The 17,567-nt window shown below is 44.0% G+C and overlaps 1 protein-coding gene across 4 annotated transcripts; it reads left to right on the top strand.

Annotated features, from left to right (window-relative positions):
- The first annotated feature begins 1,695 nt into the window (after positions 1 to 1,695).
- Positions 1,696 to 17,556, top strand: SAG (S-antigen visual arrestin). Of its 4 annotated transcripts, none has more exons than XM_053952086.1 (15): positions 1,696 to 1,911; positions 2,083 to 2,143; positions 2,230 to 2,274; positions 2,563 to 2,756; positions 3,459 to 3,518; positions 4,583 to 4,650; positions 4,837 to 4,972; positions 5,291 to 5,375; positions 5,563 to 5,635; positions 6,628 to 6,765; positions 7,063 to 7,140; positions 8,033 to 8,056; positions 8,477 to 8,541; positions 13,731 to 13,804; positions 14,413 to 17,556. In XM_053952086.1, exons 1-15 carry the CDS (start codon positions 1,813 to 1,815, stop codon positions 14,413 to 14,415), a joined length of 1,203 nt encoding a protein of 400 aa, XP_053808061.1. In that variant the 5' UTR covers positions 1,696 to 1,812; the 3' UTR covers positions 14,416 to 17,556. The 4 variants fall into 4 exon arrangements, with proteins under 4 accessions (XP_053808061.1, XP_053808063.1, XP_053808062.1 ...); XM_053952088.1 differs by lacking the exon at positions 14,413 to 17,556 and adding an exon at positions 10,858 to 10,862 and having other exon boundaries at positions 12,773 to 13,821; XM_053952087.1 differs by lacking the exon at positions 13,731 to 13,804.
- The last annotated feature ends 11 nt before the right edge of the window (positions 17,557 to 17,567 follow it).

Below are 17,567 nucleotides of genomic sequence, written 5' to 3'. Positions count from 1 at the left end.
ATAGATAAATTGCTTAGTGCATTGTTCTCAGTGCTTGACAGGCCATGAAAATGGCATTTTAGTGTTTTATAAACTCCCTTTTTCATAAATGGCTCTTGTCTGTTCAGTTTCTTACCAGGCTGCATGTCTTGCAGCCCTAGGAAGGAGATAGAGCTTTAGAATAAACTGCTTTCAGTAGCTGTCCTGTGCTACAGCAGTCTAGTCTTTTCGAAACATGTGAACAGAACATTGTAGACCTCTTCACTCACTGACTACATGAGTGTCCTTAGGTAATGCCTTGTTGTTGCTGACTTAACCACTTCCCAGCTGAATCTTAGCCCAGGTACAATATTTGCTCTTGCAGAGGGATTAATTATTGAAATCCTGGATGGATGCAGCTAGAGACAAGCTTTCAAATCCCCTACAAATTGTCTTCCTTGTTTGTGGAGAGGGCAGTAATTCCCTCTGGTAGATGCAAAGAAGCATAGGACACAGCTGCCTTGGAAAATTCATCTTTCTTCAATAATTTAGAAGTGCCCATCACTGTCTGTGGAAGCTCCTGTGCCATTTGGAACACAGCAAGGTATTTAATGTTATTTGCTGATGTGTTTCTTTGAGTCTACAGCATGTCTAGTCAGCAACAAATACTGGTCTGGACTTGAAAAACCTACTTAATAAAAACAGAAATGCTTACTTGTGTATGGTCTGTTTCTAATGTCTGCCTTACATTTTTTTCAGCTTTCCAAGAAGGCAAGTGTTTCCTTTTTCTATGGTTTGTTATCTGCAAATAGGCCCTAGAAACTTTTTCTACTCTTGAAACAGTTTTAAAATGGGAAAGCAAGCTGAGAAATAGAATGGGAGCAAATTGCAAGGACAGTCATACTCCATCAGAGCTGGGGTCTGTCTAGCACAGTGCTCATTCACACAGCTGTGATGGTGAGCAGTGTAAGGACAGGGTATGTGTGGCATCATCCTTTCCTGATGCTGCTACTCTGCTTCAGAATCTTACAGGGTTAAGGTTGTTCCTGGATCCTCATCCAACAGCTGCCAAAAGCCTTTTTTCCTGTGAATATGTCTAATCCTGTGATTCAGTTCATATTGGTGATTACCGGAGCCACCTTGAATCTTCTGTTAACTTGGGAAATGCTTCACCTTATTTTAAATTTGCTGTCTGATCATTAACTGGATGCTATTTTATGACTTAAAACAAAATGAAAAGCTACTCTCTCTGCTTTGTACCACTTAGGTTTTCTGAACTTCTCTCTCTGGATATCTCTTGTGCCCTTGTGGTCTCCCCTTTCTCTTCTTCCCTTCTCTTCTTTTGTCCACTGCTTCTCTTATTTTTCCCCCATTCTCTTCCCCCCCCCCCCCCCCCTTTTCTCTCCCTCCTTCTTTTTCTCCTCCTGAAGAATTTTTATTCCATATGTTTTATTCCATATGTTTTCTACTCCTCAGGTGCAAGCTGTTCCCTTCCTCTAAGTATAATTGTTGCCTTTCTGGGCAGGTGGCTGGGCTGTTCTATCCTTACGGTGCATTCTGCTTTGAGCTCAGTGCTGCTCTGCCCATGATGGGTTGCACTGGGTTCTGGTTGAGGAAAATGCAACAGGACAGATGAGTTCTTATTTGGGGATCGGTCTGACTCCTTATCAACACAAACCACCTTTGTAGCTTTTAGACACACATTTGGATGCGTGAGGGGGTCTGAAACAGCACAGGAGTACAGTGCTTTACCTACCGCTTTTATCTCATCCACCTATTTTTCCCAGGCATCTGGCGCAGGATATTTTGGGACAGAAAATCTTCATTCACCCAGTCACATCCCTGTCTTTGACCATGAGCTGCCCTGAGTCTCAAAAGACTGGGATTGGTGGGAAGAATGCTGATTCTGCTCAAAAACAAGTTATCTTCAGAAAAAGCACCCGTGACAAAGCTGTGAGTACATTAATAATGGGCTTATTTAGGTTTGAGTTTTACCTGTAGTCAGACAGAAGTCTTTTCAGTCTTTTTCTCTGCAAAATTTATAGCTCTCTGATGTGTGTGTCCCCCTTCCTTCAACAACTACAAACATTTTATAGTTCAACTGTGGTCATTCTCTCCCCACAGCTGACCATCTACCTGGGAAAGCGGGACTTCATTGACAACATAGGGAATGTGGAACCTGTAGGTAAGTCCACGAGGTTATGTGCTGCTCTTCCTGCTCTCAACCCTGCTTTTATGTATGTTAATCTTGATTATTTCCCTTTCTTTCAGACGGTGTTGTATTGGTGGATCCTGCTATTATCAAGGGGAAAAAAGGTTTGAGGTTTTATGCAATGTATGTCTCAGAAATTGTTTGTGTTTCTGAGTGAGATGCTAAGGTAGAACCTTTTTATTCTTTTAAGGGTACAAACATAACTCTCTGCCTCAGTGAATGGGCTTCATATCAATGCAATGTCTGTTGTTACACATGGGATGAATAGTCACTGGGTTATGCAAGTGTTGAAATGAGTTTCCATGTCTCCCTGAGGCAGGAGGTGTCCCCATCCCAGCCTGGCTTCACTGTTATCCTGCTGCATGTTTCATCTGTCCTGTGCTTCTTGCCAGTGTTTGTGTCCCTCACCTGCGCGTTCCGCTACGGCCAGGAAGACATTGATGTGATTGGCCTCACCTTCCGCCGGGACCTGTTCTTCTCCAGGGTCCAGGTGTACCCACCTGCTGACAAGCCAGAGTCTCTCACCCTCTTGCAGGAATCTCTGCTAAAGAAGCTGGGGAAAAATGCTTATCCCTTTTTCTTTACAGTAAGTATTTCAGAAGAGCCTCTGATTCTCTTCTTGCCTGTACTTATCAGGCTGTTGAGGACTGGTGATGGACTGAAGATGGGAAGTAATACTGAATTCGTGTTCTGCAAGTTCCAGTTTTGAGTGACAGGTGGTGGTACCAATGTTTTTCTTTCTTCTTGCAATCCTGAGAGGTAAAGTGCAAGAAGATCCTAACTGTGCAGTGATCACAGCACTGTGAGAAGTGTTTTCTTAAAAAAGGCAAGGGAATTTGCAATGGCTTTATGCTAGCAACAGCCCCATATATTCTTGCCTTCCCATTCCTGAGGGGCTGGAATACTTTTTACCATTGCCCCAGTGCCAAATCCTTTTCCTTTAAAAACTTTGGATCAAATAAGGAGATGAAAAGGTCTTGGAGAGCTGATGACAAATGACAGCTGACTGCCAGATTCTAACAGGAAATCCTTCCAGTGCTGTCAGTCATATGTCTGTCTTAGTGTTCCTGAGGAACATGGACTTTTTTTTTTTCTTTCTTGACTTTTAAAGTATTTTTGGAAGAAAGGGATTTGTTCATACAAGGCAAGTATACTAGCCAGAATTCCAAAGGGATACGGTGTTACAATGAGTGACCCCTTGTCTTCAGGACTGCTTTTGTGAGCAGTATGTTACCTAAAACATCTGTGTGCTATTGGTTTGGGGCATTTCCTCTTCTTCCTCCCACAGTTTCCAGATTACCTGCCTTGCTCAGTCTGTCTGCAGCCTGCACCTCGTGATGTTGATAAGGTGAGGCCAGTGGGACACTTGTGCCCTATCCTGGTTAAGGAAAGTTAGAAGGAAGAAAACCATGGGAATTTGTTTAGCTTGAGAGTAGGAGAAGCTGATACTGATTTTACTGTGCTGTGCCACGAATGTCAAGAGCTAAGGGCTACAAGTATGTGTCAGAGAATTGGAGTTGAAATCCTCAGAATAAGAAAGGGAATCCAAACAAATAGCAGCAAGACTACAAAATCTGCAGTGTTGTAGCTTCTTTAAGAATATCACATGATCTGTGGTTTGGCTGCACATAAAATGATTGTTGCTGTGAAGCTACATGAAAGAAAAGGAGACCGAGTGCCTAAAATCTCACAGATTGCTATAAATAACTTGTGTTAAGACCTGCCCTGAATTAAATGCAGAGAAAAGCTGGCTTGTACGTATGTGTAAACAGAAAAAAGACCCTGTAGTAAAAGTCACTAAATAATTATATGTTCTGCAAGGTTTCTGATACTGTTAAAAATATTCCTTTTATACTTGACTGGATGCTTGTCTGGACAGCAGAACTAGGCAATCCGGCAGGCAAAGTTGGGATGAGGGTTGTAGAATCTGGTGCAAAAATGTCTCTGTAGAGAATTACCTGGGACTCACACAGGTGCCCCACGATGCTATAAACCTGTTAAAGCAAAGGTTAGCTTGGCATGATCACTTCCACTCCTTAGATGCTGGTTTTGGCATTGCAAAGCCAACTCAGAAATTCAGTTCAGAAACCCAGGGTGGGCCAGAGAGCGTAGCACACTGGTCAGTCTTATGATGTGACCTTTCCAGCTCTGGTCTCACAGGAAGCCTTTCCAGGAGCAGGGATGTCATCTTTCAGAGGCTGGGATTAAGTCCCATTTATCAGAAGCACTGTAGAACAGGTGCATGTGCCAACACCAGTTGTCAGGGATGTCTGTGACAGTGGTGGGAGGCCAGAGTAATTTGCAGCTGGCAGGAGTCTGACAGTTTCTGGTGTGCAGAAAGATACTGAAACATCTGCAGATGCTCCTGTCTTCTGATCCTGATTTCACAGCTCTCCTCTCTCTCTCTGGCAGACTTGTGGGGTGGACTTTGAGGTGAAAGCTTTCTCAACAGAAAATGTGGAAGAGAGAATTCATAGGAGGTAACAGGATGTGTCTCTCTTCAGCTTTGCCTTAAGGAGATGGGTGGTCCAGTGATGCACCTGGGTTGTTTGTTCAGCTTTGCCCCCCTTGTCAGTGACTTCCTGGCTGTGGGCACATGGGAGTGCAGAACTCCTTCCTCTGCCAGGCACTGGGAGTCACCATGGGTGTCCTCTGCTGCTTCCCAGGAACTCTGCACGTCTGCTGATCCGTAAGGTGCAGTATGCTCCGGAGAAGCCAGGACCCCAGCCTTGTGCAGAGACCACCTGGCAGTTCTTCATGTCCAACAAGCCCCTGCACCTGAAAGCTTGGCTCAGTAAAGAGGTGAGGGGGCATTTGCCCTGGAGCTGGGGGCATCGTGGTATCTGCAGGCCAATGGGCATTTTGCTGCGTTCTCAGCTGAGACTGACTTGTCCCAGCACTCAAGGGCTCTAATGTAATTTCTGTCAGTGGCTACTGCTAGGGGTGGTTGAAACCCTGTTACCAAACACATTTGAAGTCATTGAAGGAGGGGTCATGAATCACTGGGAGGGGTCATCTTCCCCTGTATGGCCTCTGTGGGGTGTAATCTGGAGGAACTAGAGGGGTTTGGGCTTGGAAGAAGTGTCCTGGCTGGATTTCTGAGCATCACATTCTTCATAGGTATACTACCATGGTGAGCCCATTCCAGTCACTGTCACCATCAACAACAACACAGAGAAAACAGTGAAGAAGATCAAAGTCCAGGGTATGTTTTTGCTGTTGGTCTCTGTCCAGGTCAGGCTGTCTGACCTGGGGGTCCCTTCAGGCTCTAATGGATGGGGTTTCTGCTTTCTTCACCATGTTTCCCATTCCTTGGACTTGGGGTGGGGGCAAGTGTGTTGTTTGTGGTGCATGCACACACCTGAGTGTCTGCTTTCTTCATTCTCCCTCAGTGGAGCAGGTGGCCAATGTGGTGCTGTACTCCAGTGACTTCTATACCAAAGTGGTGGCTACTGAGGAAGCACAGTGAGTGAATGCTCCTGCTCCTTCACACCCTTTTCATTACCCTCATCATCAGTGATGAGAGGTTCTCATACTGAGAGTCTGGCAGCTTCCTGCTGTTACAGTGCTCTCTCCTCTTGCCTCGTGTGTGCCACACCACTCATACTCTCTAGATGCAGCTGGTCTCCTTTCCACAGAGCAGCAGAGATCCTCATGTTTTTTCAGGGAATGGGGATGTTGCAGAATAGGTTTGAAGAGTAATTACCTGCTAGACAAGCTTAGTGGTGGTGGTGGAAGGTTCCCAATTGCTGGAAATCTGCAACACTTTTCTGAAAGGTGCTGTTGTTTGAGTGGAAGTCATGGACTCCTGCTTGAGCAAGAGCATTCCATTTAATTTCTTCTGGCCTGACAAAGCCCACAGAAACCTTGAGTCTGTAGATGTTAGGAGAACCACTTGCTTCTTTGCACTGTACTGGCAGTACAGCTCTGAACCTCACACTGTGAGGAGGGTTGGGCATACCCAGGTACTTTGTCTAGTGTTCTCCTCTGTAGCTTAGGGACGTGTTTTCCATTCAGTATTGGTATACTCAACTAGGATTCATTTTGTCCAAATTCAGAGTTTTGCAGCACAGAGGATGTGGCACCCAGGGAGGTGTAGATTAGATATTAGGAAAAGTCAATGTGGCACTTAGGGACATGGTTCACTGGTGGCCTTGGCAGTGTTGGTTAGTGGTTGGACTTGATAATCTTAAAGGGCTTTTCCAACCTAAACTATTCTATTATTCTGTGGATTTTACCTACTTCTCTGCCTTAATGTGAAATTAAGCATTTTCTATAAGTGCTTATTTTTCTCTGTTGATTATAAAGGGAATTTTGCTGCCTAGATTAGAGGTGGACTTCTGTATTGTTGACAACTGAATTTGCACAGATAAATTCCTCTCCTTTTGGGCAGCTTCGTAATCTGTTTTGAAATTCTCCTAGTTGGGTGTGTAACCACCTTCCCTTCTTATTTTCAGGGAAAAGGTGCAGCCAAACAGTAGCCTGACCAAGACACTGACACTTCTGCCCTTGCTTGCGAATAACCGGGAGACACGGGAAATTGCTCTGGATGGAAAACTGAAGGATGAGGACACCAACTTGGCTTCTAGTACTATGTGAGTGAAGTTTTAAATGGTCCCAGGTAGTAGGAGAGTTACAGAGAAGAGGGGAGCATGGAGGAGACACCTCCCTCAGGACTTTGTAAAGTTGTGCCCAGATGGATACATGTAGCACCATTGCTAATGCCATCATGTTCCTTCAGGGTGAATGGGGATCACAGATCTGGAGAAGTTTTGGCTGTACCTGAGGCTTGCCTGCCCTCCCACTTTCAGGATGTTCTAGTTCTTGCTCCAGGTGTGTGTTGTTGCTATACTGCTGTGCCACCTCACACTGCTCTCTGTTTTCTCTGGCAGCATTAAGGATGGAATAGACAAGACAGTGATGGGGATTCTGGTTTCCTACAAGATCAAAGTGAAGCTCACTGTTCCAGGGTAAGTGTAACACACTTTTTGCTACATCTGCCTGGAATTAAGGGAGGAGAGTATGTTTGTCATTGATGAGTGAGGAGAAACCAGAACAGTCCACCACAAGAGAAAGGGCACATGTTATAGGATATAAGGCTCCCTGTAAAGCATAAATTGCCTGGAAAACAGTCTTGGCCTATCCATAGAACTTGCCCTGAGCCAAAGGGTTTGTGTTACTCTCCTTAGATACCATATAACTTTATGGTTGAAGTAGGAACCTCTGGTTTGCATTGCAATTTTTGTTTCAAAGCTGTAACCTATTTTGTGAGAAGTGAGGTGAAACTTTGTGTGAACCTCTTATGTTGGCATTGCTGTTCTCCCAGAGCAGAAGGTGAAAACATCTGCCTGAGTCATAAACATTGTAGCTCAGGTTCTGTACTCAGCCAGCTTTCTGGGTAAAGCTGATGTTACCAACATGAGACAGATCCAGGATACAGTACAAAAAAAGGGCCAGAATAGTGATTCTTGGTTGATGCTAGTCACCATTTACATTTGTATTTCATTCATCTATGCTTCGTTCTAGTATAAAAATGCATCAAAGGTTTGCCTAAAGCATGATAAAATGCCTGCTGCTTTCTGTGGTCAGCCACTTGCCTTTTGGCTGTTGGAAAAGGGGCCATGCCCAACACTTGGTCAGGAGTTCAAAAACTCAGTCTCTTTCTCCATGAGAATGACATGAAAAAGTAAGACTACCTTTTTTAAAAACGAGTTCAGTTGAATTTGTGGCAAGTAGAGAACAGTACATCAGGAAAGTGATTTCAGTAGTCCACCAATTAAACAGCACTTGCTGTTTCCTGTAGGAAACCAAAATAGAGAGGCATTAAATATTCTTTGTGTTTCTCCTTGTTTTCTTTTGTAGAATGCTGGGAGACCTCACTTCCAGGTAAATGTCATCTTCCTTTTCAGACCATGCAGTCCTAGTTGTTAGTTCATCTGTTTATTCTTTTTTTTTTTAATTGCCATTCCCACCTCCCTAAAAAAGTAACTGTCCCTTAAGCTGTTAGAAGCAAGTAGTTTGTGGTTCTCCTGTGAAAATGAAGCTATTACAAAAATATCTTTTGATTTTATATACATGCAAGTACATTCAGCCCACAATAAACCCAGTCTATGTAAGTGAATATGCCTGGGATATTTGTGGAGAAATTTGAGCTTAACTTTTTTGAGAGCAAAATTATTATTAGAAAAATATGAAAGAATGGGTGAAGCTGAAGCTGAGGGCTCAGGCTGGCCTAAGGAGGAAGGAGGCTGAACCAGGCATGTGTGTGGAGCTGTGGATCTGATGCATTCTTTCTTCTCCCTAAAGTGAAGTGGGCACAGAGCTGCCATTTCGTCTCATGCACCCCAAACCTGAGGAAAAGAACCCAGCAGGTCAGTTACACCTTTGTTCATTGACAGGCTCTGCTGAGATCTCACCATTGTAAGGCTTAGAATGATTTGTGCTACAGGAAGCCTTCAGAGCCTACAAGGCTCCAGTGTGGAGCTGTTCTGTGTGTTTGTGTGTTTATATATATATGTGTGTGTATGTATGTATCAACCTGCAGGCACTAAACAGAGAGCAGGGATGCAAAGATGGGAGAAAATGGAAAAGACTCATGTTCCCTTTCATCTTTCATGCATGGAATCACAGCTCAGAGAACAGGGGTTTGAGGGAAACTCTGCACAGTTAAATCTTATGACTGCAGTGCAAAATATCCTATATGAAGCTGTCAGCAATTCCCAGCCAGATTGCAGTATAAGCAAAAAAGAAAAAAAATCTGATGCAGAAAATACCTAACACCCATGAGCACTGTACAAAGCCAAATACTTTTAAGCAAAGTGAAGAGGTGATAAAAGTACTGATGAGTCTTGAATCCCTGTTATCTTGATGTGGCATTTGCCATGGTGTCTGTGATGGGGCCTTCTTGTTCAGTGGTTATCCAAGATTAACATCTCTTCAATGTTAGGTCTCTGTGTGGAAGTGAGGGACCTCTGTAACAGTGTGAGTAGCAAGCCTTACCCAGGCATCTTCAGGCTTGGGATCAGATGCCAAAACCACAGGCTGTCAGGAGCATCCTCCCACTTCCTGAGGCCCTGGCTGGCTCTGTTCACCAGTGGTGAGCACCAGAGATTGCAAGGTGCTCACTCTAAATCAGAAGCTCCCATACAGCATCTGAAGCCTCTCTTGACCACCAGACACACCAGCCCTTTCCTGCTGTGGCTGTTACAAATGACCCATCTTGTCCTACTCTCACTAAGTTTAATGGGCTTCAAACAAAAGCCATGGCTGCTTTTGTGCTCCTTTTTTTCCTCTTTCATTTTCTCTTTGTGCCCAAACTGCCTTAAAGCTGCTGTTTCTAAGAACATGAAACTTTCACATGAAAATGACAGTGAAACCTTTGAGAAGAGTTATCCTTAGATAAATGCTTTGGTCTATACTAGAAGCATTAGAAAGGGGTGACTCGAGTCCTTACTGTGTGAAATTGTTGGAGGAATCAAGTGTCAGCAATGAGAAGAGAGCTGGTGATCCACTCCACATTCAGATGCTCTGGTTGGGAATCAGGCTTTGCTAATTATGGATGTGCTGGAGTGGGCAAAGGTAGGTTTTCTCTCTCCTGTAACAGTTGCACCTACAGGAAACTGATTTTCCCTGGGAAAGCCCCTGCTGTGAGCAGTGCCAGCACATTCTCTTTGGCACAGAAGTAGTGGAGTCTGGGATGGCACTGGTGATCCCAGGAATGTGGCTGGTGAGGGCCGTCTAGTACCTCAGGAGCTTTCATGGACATCAAGGAAAGCTTGAAAACCTCTAACAAGGCTCATCCAAAGGTTTAGGCAACTGTAAAGAATTTTACATTTTTAGAGTGGTGTGATTTTTTTTTTACATGACTTTTTTGTTGAAATGCCAACAACCCCTTTTTATTACTTTAAACTTCTGGCAGAAGCATTTGTAATATGAGGAAAAATGGAAGTCAGGCAATTCTGCCTTCATTTCAAAGGAGGGATGATGTACTCCTTTATACAGTACACTCAAAAGGATGTGGGCAGAAGACTTTACAAGGAAAATGGAGACCTGCACTATTTCTCAGATCACTTCCCCCAGCATATCCTCTTACCAGAGTCATAGCCCACATGTTGTTTGCTACATCAAAGTCTTCTAGGAGCTTGCTGTCAGAAGTGTCAGCTATGTTCTATGCATTTTGTACAGATGGAAATACCAGGTTTCTTATAAATTGAAAAAAACGCAGGTAATTTCGGGAGCTATCCCATGGGAAAGCCCTGCAAATGGTTAACACAGGAAATAAATGCTTTCTCTTAAAAACAGATACTCTAACACAACAGAAAATTCCTCTGAAGCCTGAATAGCTGACTTGAAAACTGTGCTGTAATGTGGTGTGTGAGCTTATTACAGTCTCCCATATGAAGGTGGTAAACTGAAACGCTTTTCAGCTTTATTGGTTGGTAGTTTTCCATGCACTGTGCTTCATCACTTTTCCCAGTTTTGAGTTCAGGCTTTTTAATTTTTTCTTCTACCACTTTAGCTCATGAACTCTGAGAAACATAATGTGTTTCATTAGTGAAATACCATCTAATTTGGAATCAAGCAAATCCAGGCTTAATTGCAGAGATGGAGCTTCAACAGTGTTTGGACCCTCAAAGGTCCCAAAATATGGAATTTTTCTTTGTTGGTTTGCTCAGCAGTTTCTGCAGTGAGAGTAGGCAAAGGTGCATGCACAGGGAGTTTTGAGATCACTCCTTGTCTTCTTTTCTGATTCCCTTTTGTTTTTATTGATGAGTCAGTAGTGACCAGTTTGCCTACTGCACCTTCCTGCTCACTTGACTGTCTTAAGGCATAGCTGGTAGAACAGAAAGAAGTCAGAGCAACCATCTTACGGAGTTAAAGCTGGAGTGGGATTTAAAAATGCCACATATTGTGATTTATTTTGCACTGGGGGAATATCCTTTTCTCTAGCCAAGGTGATTTATGGCAGAAGTAAAATGTGTAGCATCAATGCATTTAATCATGCAGGGCTGACTTGAGTACAGAGAACCTCAGAAACATAAGCTTCCTGAGAACATGATGTAATGTTTTCAGGGCCAAGCTGGGGCAAGTGTGAGCAAGTGCTGTGTGCTCTATTTCACAGCAGATGGCTTTGCCCTCTCTAGCTGTCTGTGAGCAAGCTCTGAAGCATTCATCACTCAGTAAACAGCAGGTCTGTCACAGTGCATGGCTGTTGCAGATTGCTTGATCTTTCTTCCCTATGCCTGCAGGAGACAGAAAAGAAGCAGCTTGCTATCTTTCCTTCCCTGCGTTTTATCACTTTCTTCTCTTGGTCTTCTGCTAGGTCAGGATTTGCATGTTTCGTGTGTGCTGGTTTTGTGACTCTTTCTGGACCCATGTGGCTCACATGTGGTTATTTTTAGGCAAAGCAGCTCCTGTCACATTGGCAGTCTGTCTGTTCCGCCTGTTGACAAAAAATGTGCAGAGATCTGTTTCTTTTAAAGATAGATTCAAATGGGGCTGTGTCTCTTCATGCTTCCAAGACCTTTCCTGGTCAGCAGTTAGCCCAGAAGTTCCTGCTGAGTTTTCCTCAAGGCTGTGGTCTCAGCATGAGTTCTTTGGTCTGGGGTTTTCCTGCCAATCTTCTGATGTTTTACGTTTTGGGGGCCTATGTCTTGGACACTGGCCTTTGTTTTGGCTGTTGTTCAACAAATGGCCATTTATCTGCTCCCTGATTAAACTTGCACGAAAGGGCTGTTTTCAAGAAACCCAGGAATGCTTTGTCCTTCTAACAGTAAAGCAATACTTTCCCTGTTTTGGTATTTTGACTTTCAGAAATTAGGAAATTTTAAAGCATTGAATGTCTTGGAAAATAACAAAACCCACTCTCTTTTTCTTTTCTCCCCCATTAAGTTAAGAGAGGTTAAAAGCAAGTTTATACTGAAAATTACTGCATGCTATGACTTGAATTACATGGAATAATTTCTGTGGCTGCATAATAAAAGCTTCCAGAAAACCCTTCCCTGAGAGGATGATGATATTCTGGACCCTCATCAATCCCCCTCCCATCCCAACCCTCAAAGCAATTGCTTGAATGCTAATTAAAAGAAGCAATAGTCTACCCATTTTCTGAGATTTTTTTTAATATTATAATATTAAATAAGCCACAGGACAGCCAGAAAACTCTGGAGTAGACCTAACTTCTACTAGTGTACAACTGCAGCATGTTGGAGTTAGTGTTGCAGCCTGAAGGTGAAGTGGGGCATCTTTGAATGTAATCTTCCATCTGAGGTACATTATAAGCACTACTCTGCTGCCACACTATCTGTGTATTGACTCAGCAATCATTTATCTGACAGTTAAGTATGTGCCCAATTGAAACAATATCTATTTCCCCCCTCACTCTATTTTGTAAATTCAGTTTCAAATCACTGGTGGGGATCTCACTCAGCTTCACCCACATCACTGATATCACTGTTCCCATAGTAATGAAAGTACCTCCAGAGGGGAAAGAGAGCAGACTAAAGAATAATAATTGGAGAAAAAGTGGAGTGAGAATGATGCTTTATATGTTGGAAATTTTAGAAGTTCCAAATGTTTCATTTTAAATTCATGTCAATCAAGCATACATGTCCTGAGACTTTCCAGACTTCATCTTGGCTTCTGTCCTGGTCTGGAGAGATGCCATCAGGAGTGTCTTTACATGAGCCATCCTTTGAGGCATTTTGGCTGGAGTGGCCCCCTTTGGCACACTTTTAATGCTGTCTTTTCCAGCAGTGTGTGTTGTGGATGGGAAATCTCCAGGTAGTGAGTTATCCAGTCACTGCTGTGCCCCAGATTCCTGCTGATTTCTGTAGAACAACGGTGCTTTGCTCCCTGACCCAAACCCATGAGAAGTAAGCCAGTTAAGTGAATATGCCTTCCTAAAATAACTGTGAGAACAATAAAATCCCTGCAAATACAGTCTTCTGCTTATTTTAGGCTGTGCTGAAACAACTTTCAAGGAATCCTGCTAGTAAGCAGGATTTGTTATAGTGTGGTTAGCAAAGATCCCACTAAAGAAACACAAATGCCAAAGGTCTTGAAACCATTTTTAGGGCAAGATGAAATCAGGAGTGTTGCCCCAAAAGCCTTAACCCATCTGATGAGAGATCCCTGAGGTGTTTCTGTACTTTGACCTCTAATTTTAATACCTTCATGTTTATTGAACAAGAGCATTGTCTTCTCATCTAAGTCTAAGCTGACTTCTTCAATTACAGTGATAGAGCAATTAAAGCTGACATCATGTCATGCAAGCACTGTCAGCTCAGAGTCCAGGTGTGGGCATAGATGTCTCCCACAACTGTGACCATGAGCAAGCCTAGATGGGAAAATCTGCCTTGGTTCCTCAGCCCTTCAGATAGCTTGGGTATCATTACTGGAATGCTTCTCCATTTGGGAGATCGAGATTTGCCTCATCAGGTGTAGTTATGCACATTTTGAGACTTTCTGGAATTCTGCTTGTACTGCTTCAAATGCTGCTTCTTGTCACTGCTCTGCTCTATACATTTTTTTTGCATTAAACATTTTGCAAATGTTTTAGCATCTGCTGTTCTGACTACCCGGTGTGTCTTTTTTCCTCCTTTGCTGCATGCTCATGACTGCAGGGAAGGATGGGTAAGTTTAATTTAGTATTTCACATTCTAGCTACACTTGTGTATTGACTCCTTTAAAAACTCCTCAAAACTCCCAAAAATCCCCAGCTTAAAATCCAAAGTGAGCAAGTTACTGTGGCCTGACAAATGACTGCTCTGAGTTAAACAGTAGTGACTGACCATGTGAAGATAGATTAAGAGATTGTGTTTTGCCTAACAGGGTGTGTTTGTGCTCTATAGCTGGAAGTGCAAGGAACTTATTAGGTTTGACCATGTGCCTCTATTTTAGTATAGAAGCAGTAAGGGTCAAATGTTTCACATTTTATTGCTTGACAAAGCCCCTTGCAAGCTCTAGGCTATTCAGCTAGCTGATAAATATGTATCCTGAATGGACATGATTCAGTACAGATGAAAAACATCCTCAGTTTGTGCCTTGACTTGCTCAATCAACTGCTTTTCATTTTAGGTAGAATAGCACCACTGAAGATGGTGTTTGTGGGAATGTGATCTAAATCACTTTGGAGACAAAGGAAACACTATGAGTCTTTTGTGGGCTTCTGTTGCCTATAGTCTCTTGGTGTAAAAATAGGATAACATCATTTTGAAAAACCTGTGTTTCATTCATTGCAGTGAAGCAGAGCTGGTATTTGAGGAGTTTGCTCGTCAGCAGCTAAAAAATACACCTGATGAAGAGGACAAGAATTCACCCTCAAATGACGAGTGATTAAAAGAACAGGCTGACAGAGGAGCTGTGTTGTCTGGCTTCAGTTACAAATGTAGGACCCAAGTTTCTAGTAATCTGCATGTTCTCAGTTCATGCATGGTCTTCCAGGGATCAGCCCTGAGGTCAGTGGACATGACATCAGGAATCTCTATTGCTTATTACAAGATTCACCTTGAATGGGGCAAACACAACAACTGGTTCTTACTTGAGCTACCAGAGGACAACAGGACACCTGCCATATCATGACTTCTGCTTTCAGGGCTGCCTAATAAAAAGGTTGGTTGCTTTCAACACTGGTGAGAGCTTAAATGGGAGTTTATGCAGCCTGCCTGGACTTATTCAGTGTCAAAGTCTGTGACTTTGAAGTGCCAGTGAATGAAATCCTAGCCTGGAAGGCTGGCTTGCAGCCATGGGTGATTCATCAAAGTTTCTCAGCAGACTGTACAAAACTGATTTTACTTCCTTTTGGTTGCTTTTGCATTGATGCTTTACCAAATTCAGCCAGTAATTTTTTTCAGTGCTTGCTCTGTCCCCATGTGGCTTTTACATTCACTTTCTGTACCAGTAAATATCTCACAGGTTGTCTCCCACAACATAGACAATGCTTATACACAGTATTAGCTTTCTAGCAATATGCTTAATAACCACATTATTAAAGATGAGATAAATGTGCACTGTCAATGAATTGCTTAAAGTTCCCTATATACAATGCCAAACAGAAATACAAGTCCAGACAGAGTCTGTATTTAATCTAGTTTCCTGTAGGCAACAGCTTCAAAAGAGGGTGCAAGAAAATTAAGGAGGAAATTATGGTGCAGCCTTCCCTGAGGAGCCTTTCCCAACATCCATCTGCCAGCAGTTGGTTTATGCTCTAAGAAATAAGATTGCATTCTGCAAACTTTGTTTTCTCTTGTTGATCTGGATATTCTCATTATCCATGTAAATGTCGGCTATTTTCCTGAATCTCACATAGATTTCTGCTGAAGTGAGTTGCATCGGCTAATTACACTTTGCATGTAAAACAACTGGTGTTTTATTTTTTTCATTTTTGCTTTAAATCTGCTTTTCAGTGTCCCTGGTTTAAATTTCCCTGGAAAGTCTGAATGCAGGGCCCACATTTATTAATATAGACTTACATTTCCTACACTACGCTCTGGAAAATAGAATTAAGAACTTCACACTTATATCTGTTTGCTGCTTGCTTCTGTAAACTGGTCTCAGTTAAGATGCTGGATGCAGTTAATTAAGACCACAGCTGACTTCAGGGTTCCATCAGTGCTCTCCCCTAATACACCTGTTCCTCAGTGCTGTCCATTAGTCACAGGTGTCTCACCTTAGCTTGAATTGCAAGAGGCACAATGTTTGCTCTGCATTGGGTGTTTTGCTGCTAAAGGAACCTGGCTAGTTCCAGGTGTTTGTGATCAGGATCATTTCTGTGTGATTTCAGCTTTGGGGGAGGGTCAGGTATTTGCACCTAGATGTCTGGGAAGGCTTTTCCCTGGTATTTTTATTACTAATTTGTTGGTGGCTCAAGAACACACAGAAGATACAGTAAGGTTGAAGAAATTACTGTTTGTGAATATGCTGGTCTTGGAGAGCTGGAATTCATAAAATCCTTTAAAGATCTAAGAGAAGAAGAGGGAACAGGAGTCTTACTACAGAGTGTGTATTTCTCCACAAAGGTTTTTCCTTCAGTGTTTCTGGCAACTAGACCTGTAAGTATGGGACCAGTAAACTCAGAGATCTGATTAATTTTTTTTTTTCCTTTTTAAAGAATTTCTTATATGTCAACTTTGTGAGGGCCCTCTGTTGCTGCCTGACATTGCTCTGAAATTCAGTTGTGGTGATGACTTCTGTAAGCTAAGTGGGACAAAGTCATAGTGCACTCTGCGCAGTGGGGAGGAAATGGTTGTTAAATGGTTATTAAATCTGTTCTTTTGTCTGGGCTTGGGAAAGCACTTTGAGACACTATTTGTTCATGCTGGTCATTTGCTTAGAGAGCAAGGAGGGCTTTCTGCTGGTTCCTGCAGATCCCTGTTCTGCAGGACAAGCTGGACTTTTCTCCGGCCCTTCGGGCAGCAGATGCTGACTTCTGTCAGCAGAAAATAGGTCTCTGCCTTTTATCTTCCCTTTCTTCTGGTTCTGGTGTTATGTTGCTCTACCGAGTCAGACCTGTGGCCTGCTCCTCCTGTTTACCGCTGAGGGAGAGCAGATCCGATTTCCTGACTCCGCGGCTTTGATGTGGTGGGACTCTGTTTGTAAAGAGCTCGCCAGCTCCCGGAGAGGGATGCGCTCTGGGAGCGATGGCATCTCTGGACCTGCTGTGCTTGAAGACAGCTTGGAGCAAATACGTGACAGGATGGGTTTTGTGACAGACGCTTTCCCCTCGCACATCTCCGTGAGATTCCAGCGGGAACACTACACTGCCCGTAGCTGATGGGTCTTAGAGAGGCGGGAGGAAGTTACCTGGCCATTGCGAATGGAGTGGGGCCGGGCCGGGGCTGCTGCGGCCCCGGGCGGGCTCGGCGCCGCTGAAGTGCCCTTCGGGGCGGGGGCTGCACGGCAGGTGGAGCCTGGGCGGTGGGGTGTGCCCGCAGCAGGTCATTAAATCCAGGGAACACGGGGCGAACTTTGGGAGGGGCTGTCCAGGGAGGCGGTGGTGTACTCGTCAGTGGAGGTGTTCAAGGAACGAAGGAACGTGGCACTCAGTGCTCTGGTCTGGTTGCCAAGGTGGTGTTCGGTTATAGGCTGGACTCGAGATGTCAGAGGTCTTTTCCAACCCGAATGACTCTGTGATTCTGTGCTGCAGTAGCCACGAAGAATGGGAAGGAATAGGGATCGCAGGCCCGACTGTCGGGCTCGCCTCAGCGAGGAGGGCTGCGCTGAACACCTTTGTCCGGGCTCCAAGAAGCTACGGCCGGGCCGTTGCGATCGGCGCTCGGGCGGTTCGCAGGGAGCCGCGGCGGGGCGGGGTGGCCGTGCCCGTCCCGTTACGGCGGCCGGGCCCCTCCCGCCCCTCCGCCGCCGCTGCCGTGTGACGCGGCCGCCGCTGGGGGGCGCC

Source organism: Vidua chalybeata, chromosome 10 (genome assembly GCF_026979565.1).
Source record: "Vidua chalybeata isolate OUT-0048 chromosome 10, bVidCha1 merged haplotype, whole genome shotgun sequence".
Lineage (NCBI taxonomy): Eukaryota > Metazoa > Chordata > Aves > Passeriformes > Viduidae > Vidua > Vidua chalybeata.
The sequence above is the reverse complement of the archived record's forward strand: the minus strand, read 5'-3'. Positions and strand labels throughout refer to the sequence as shown.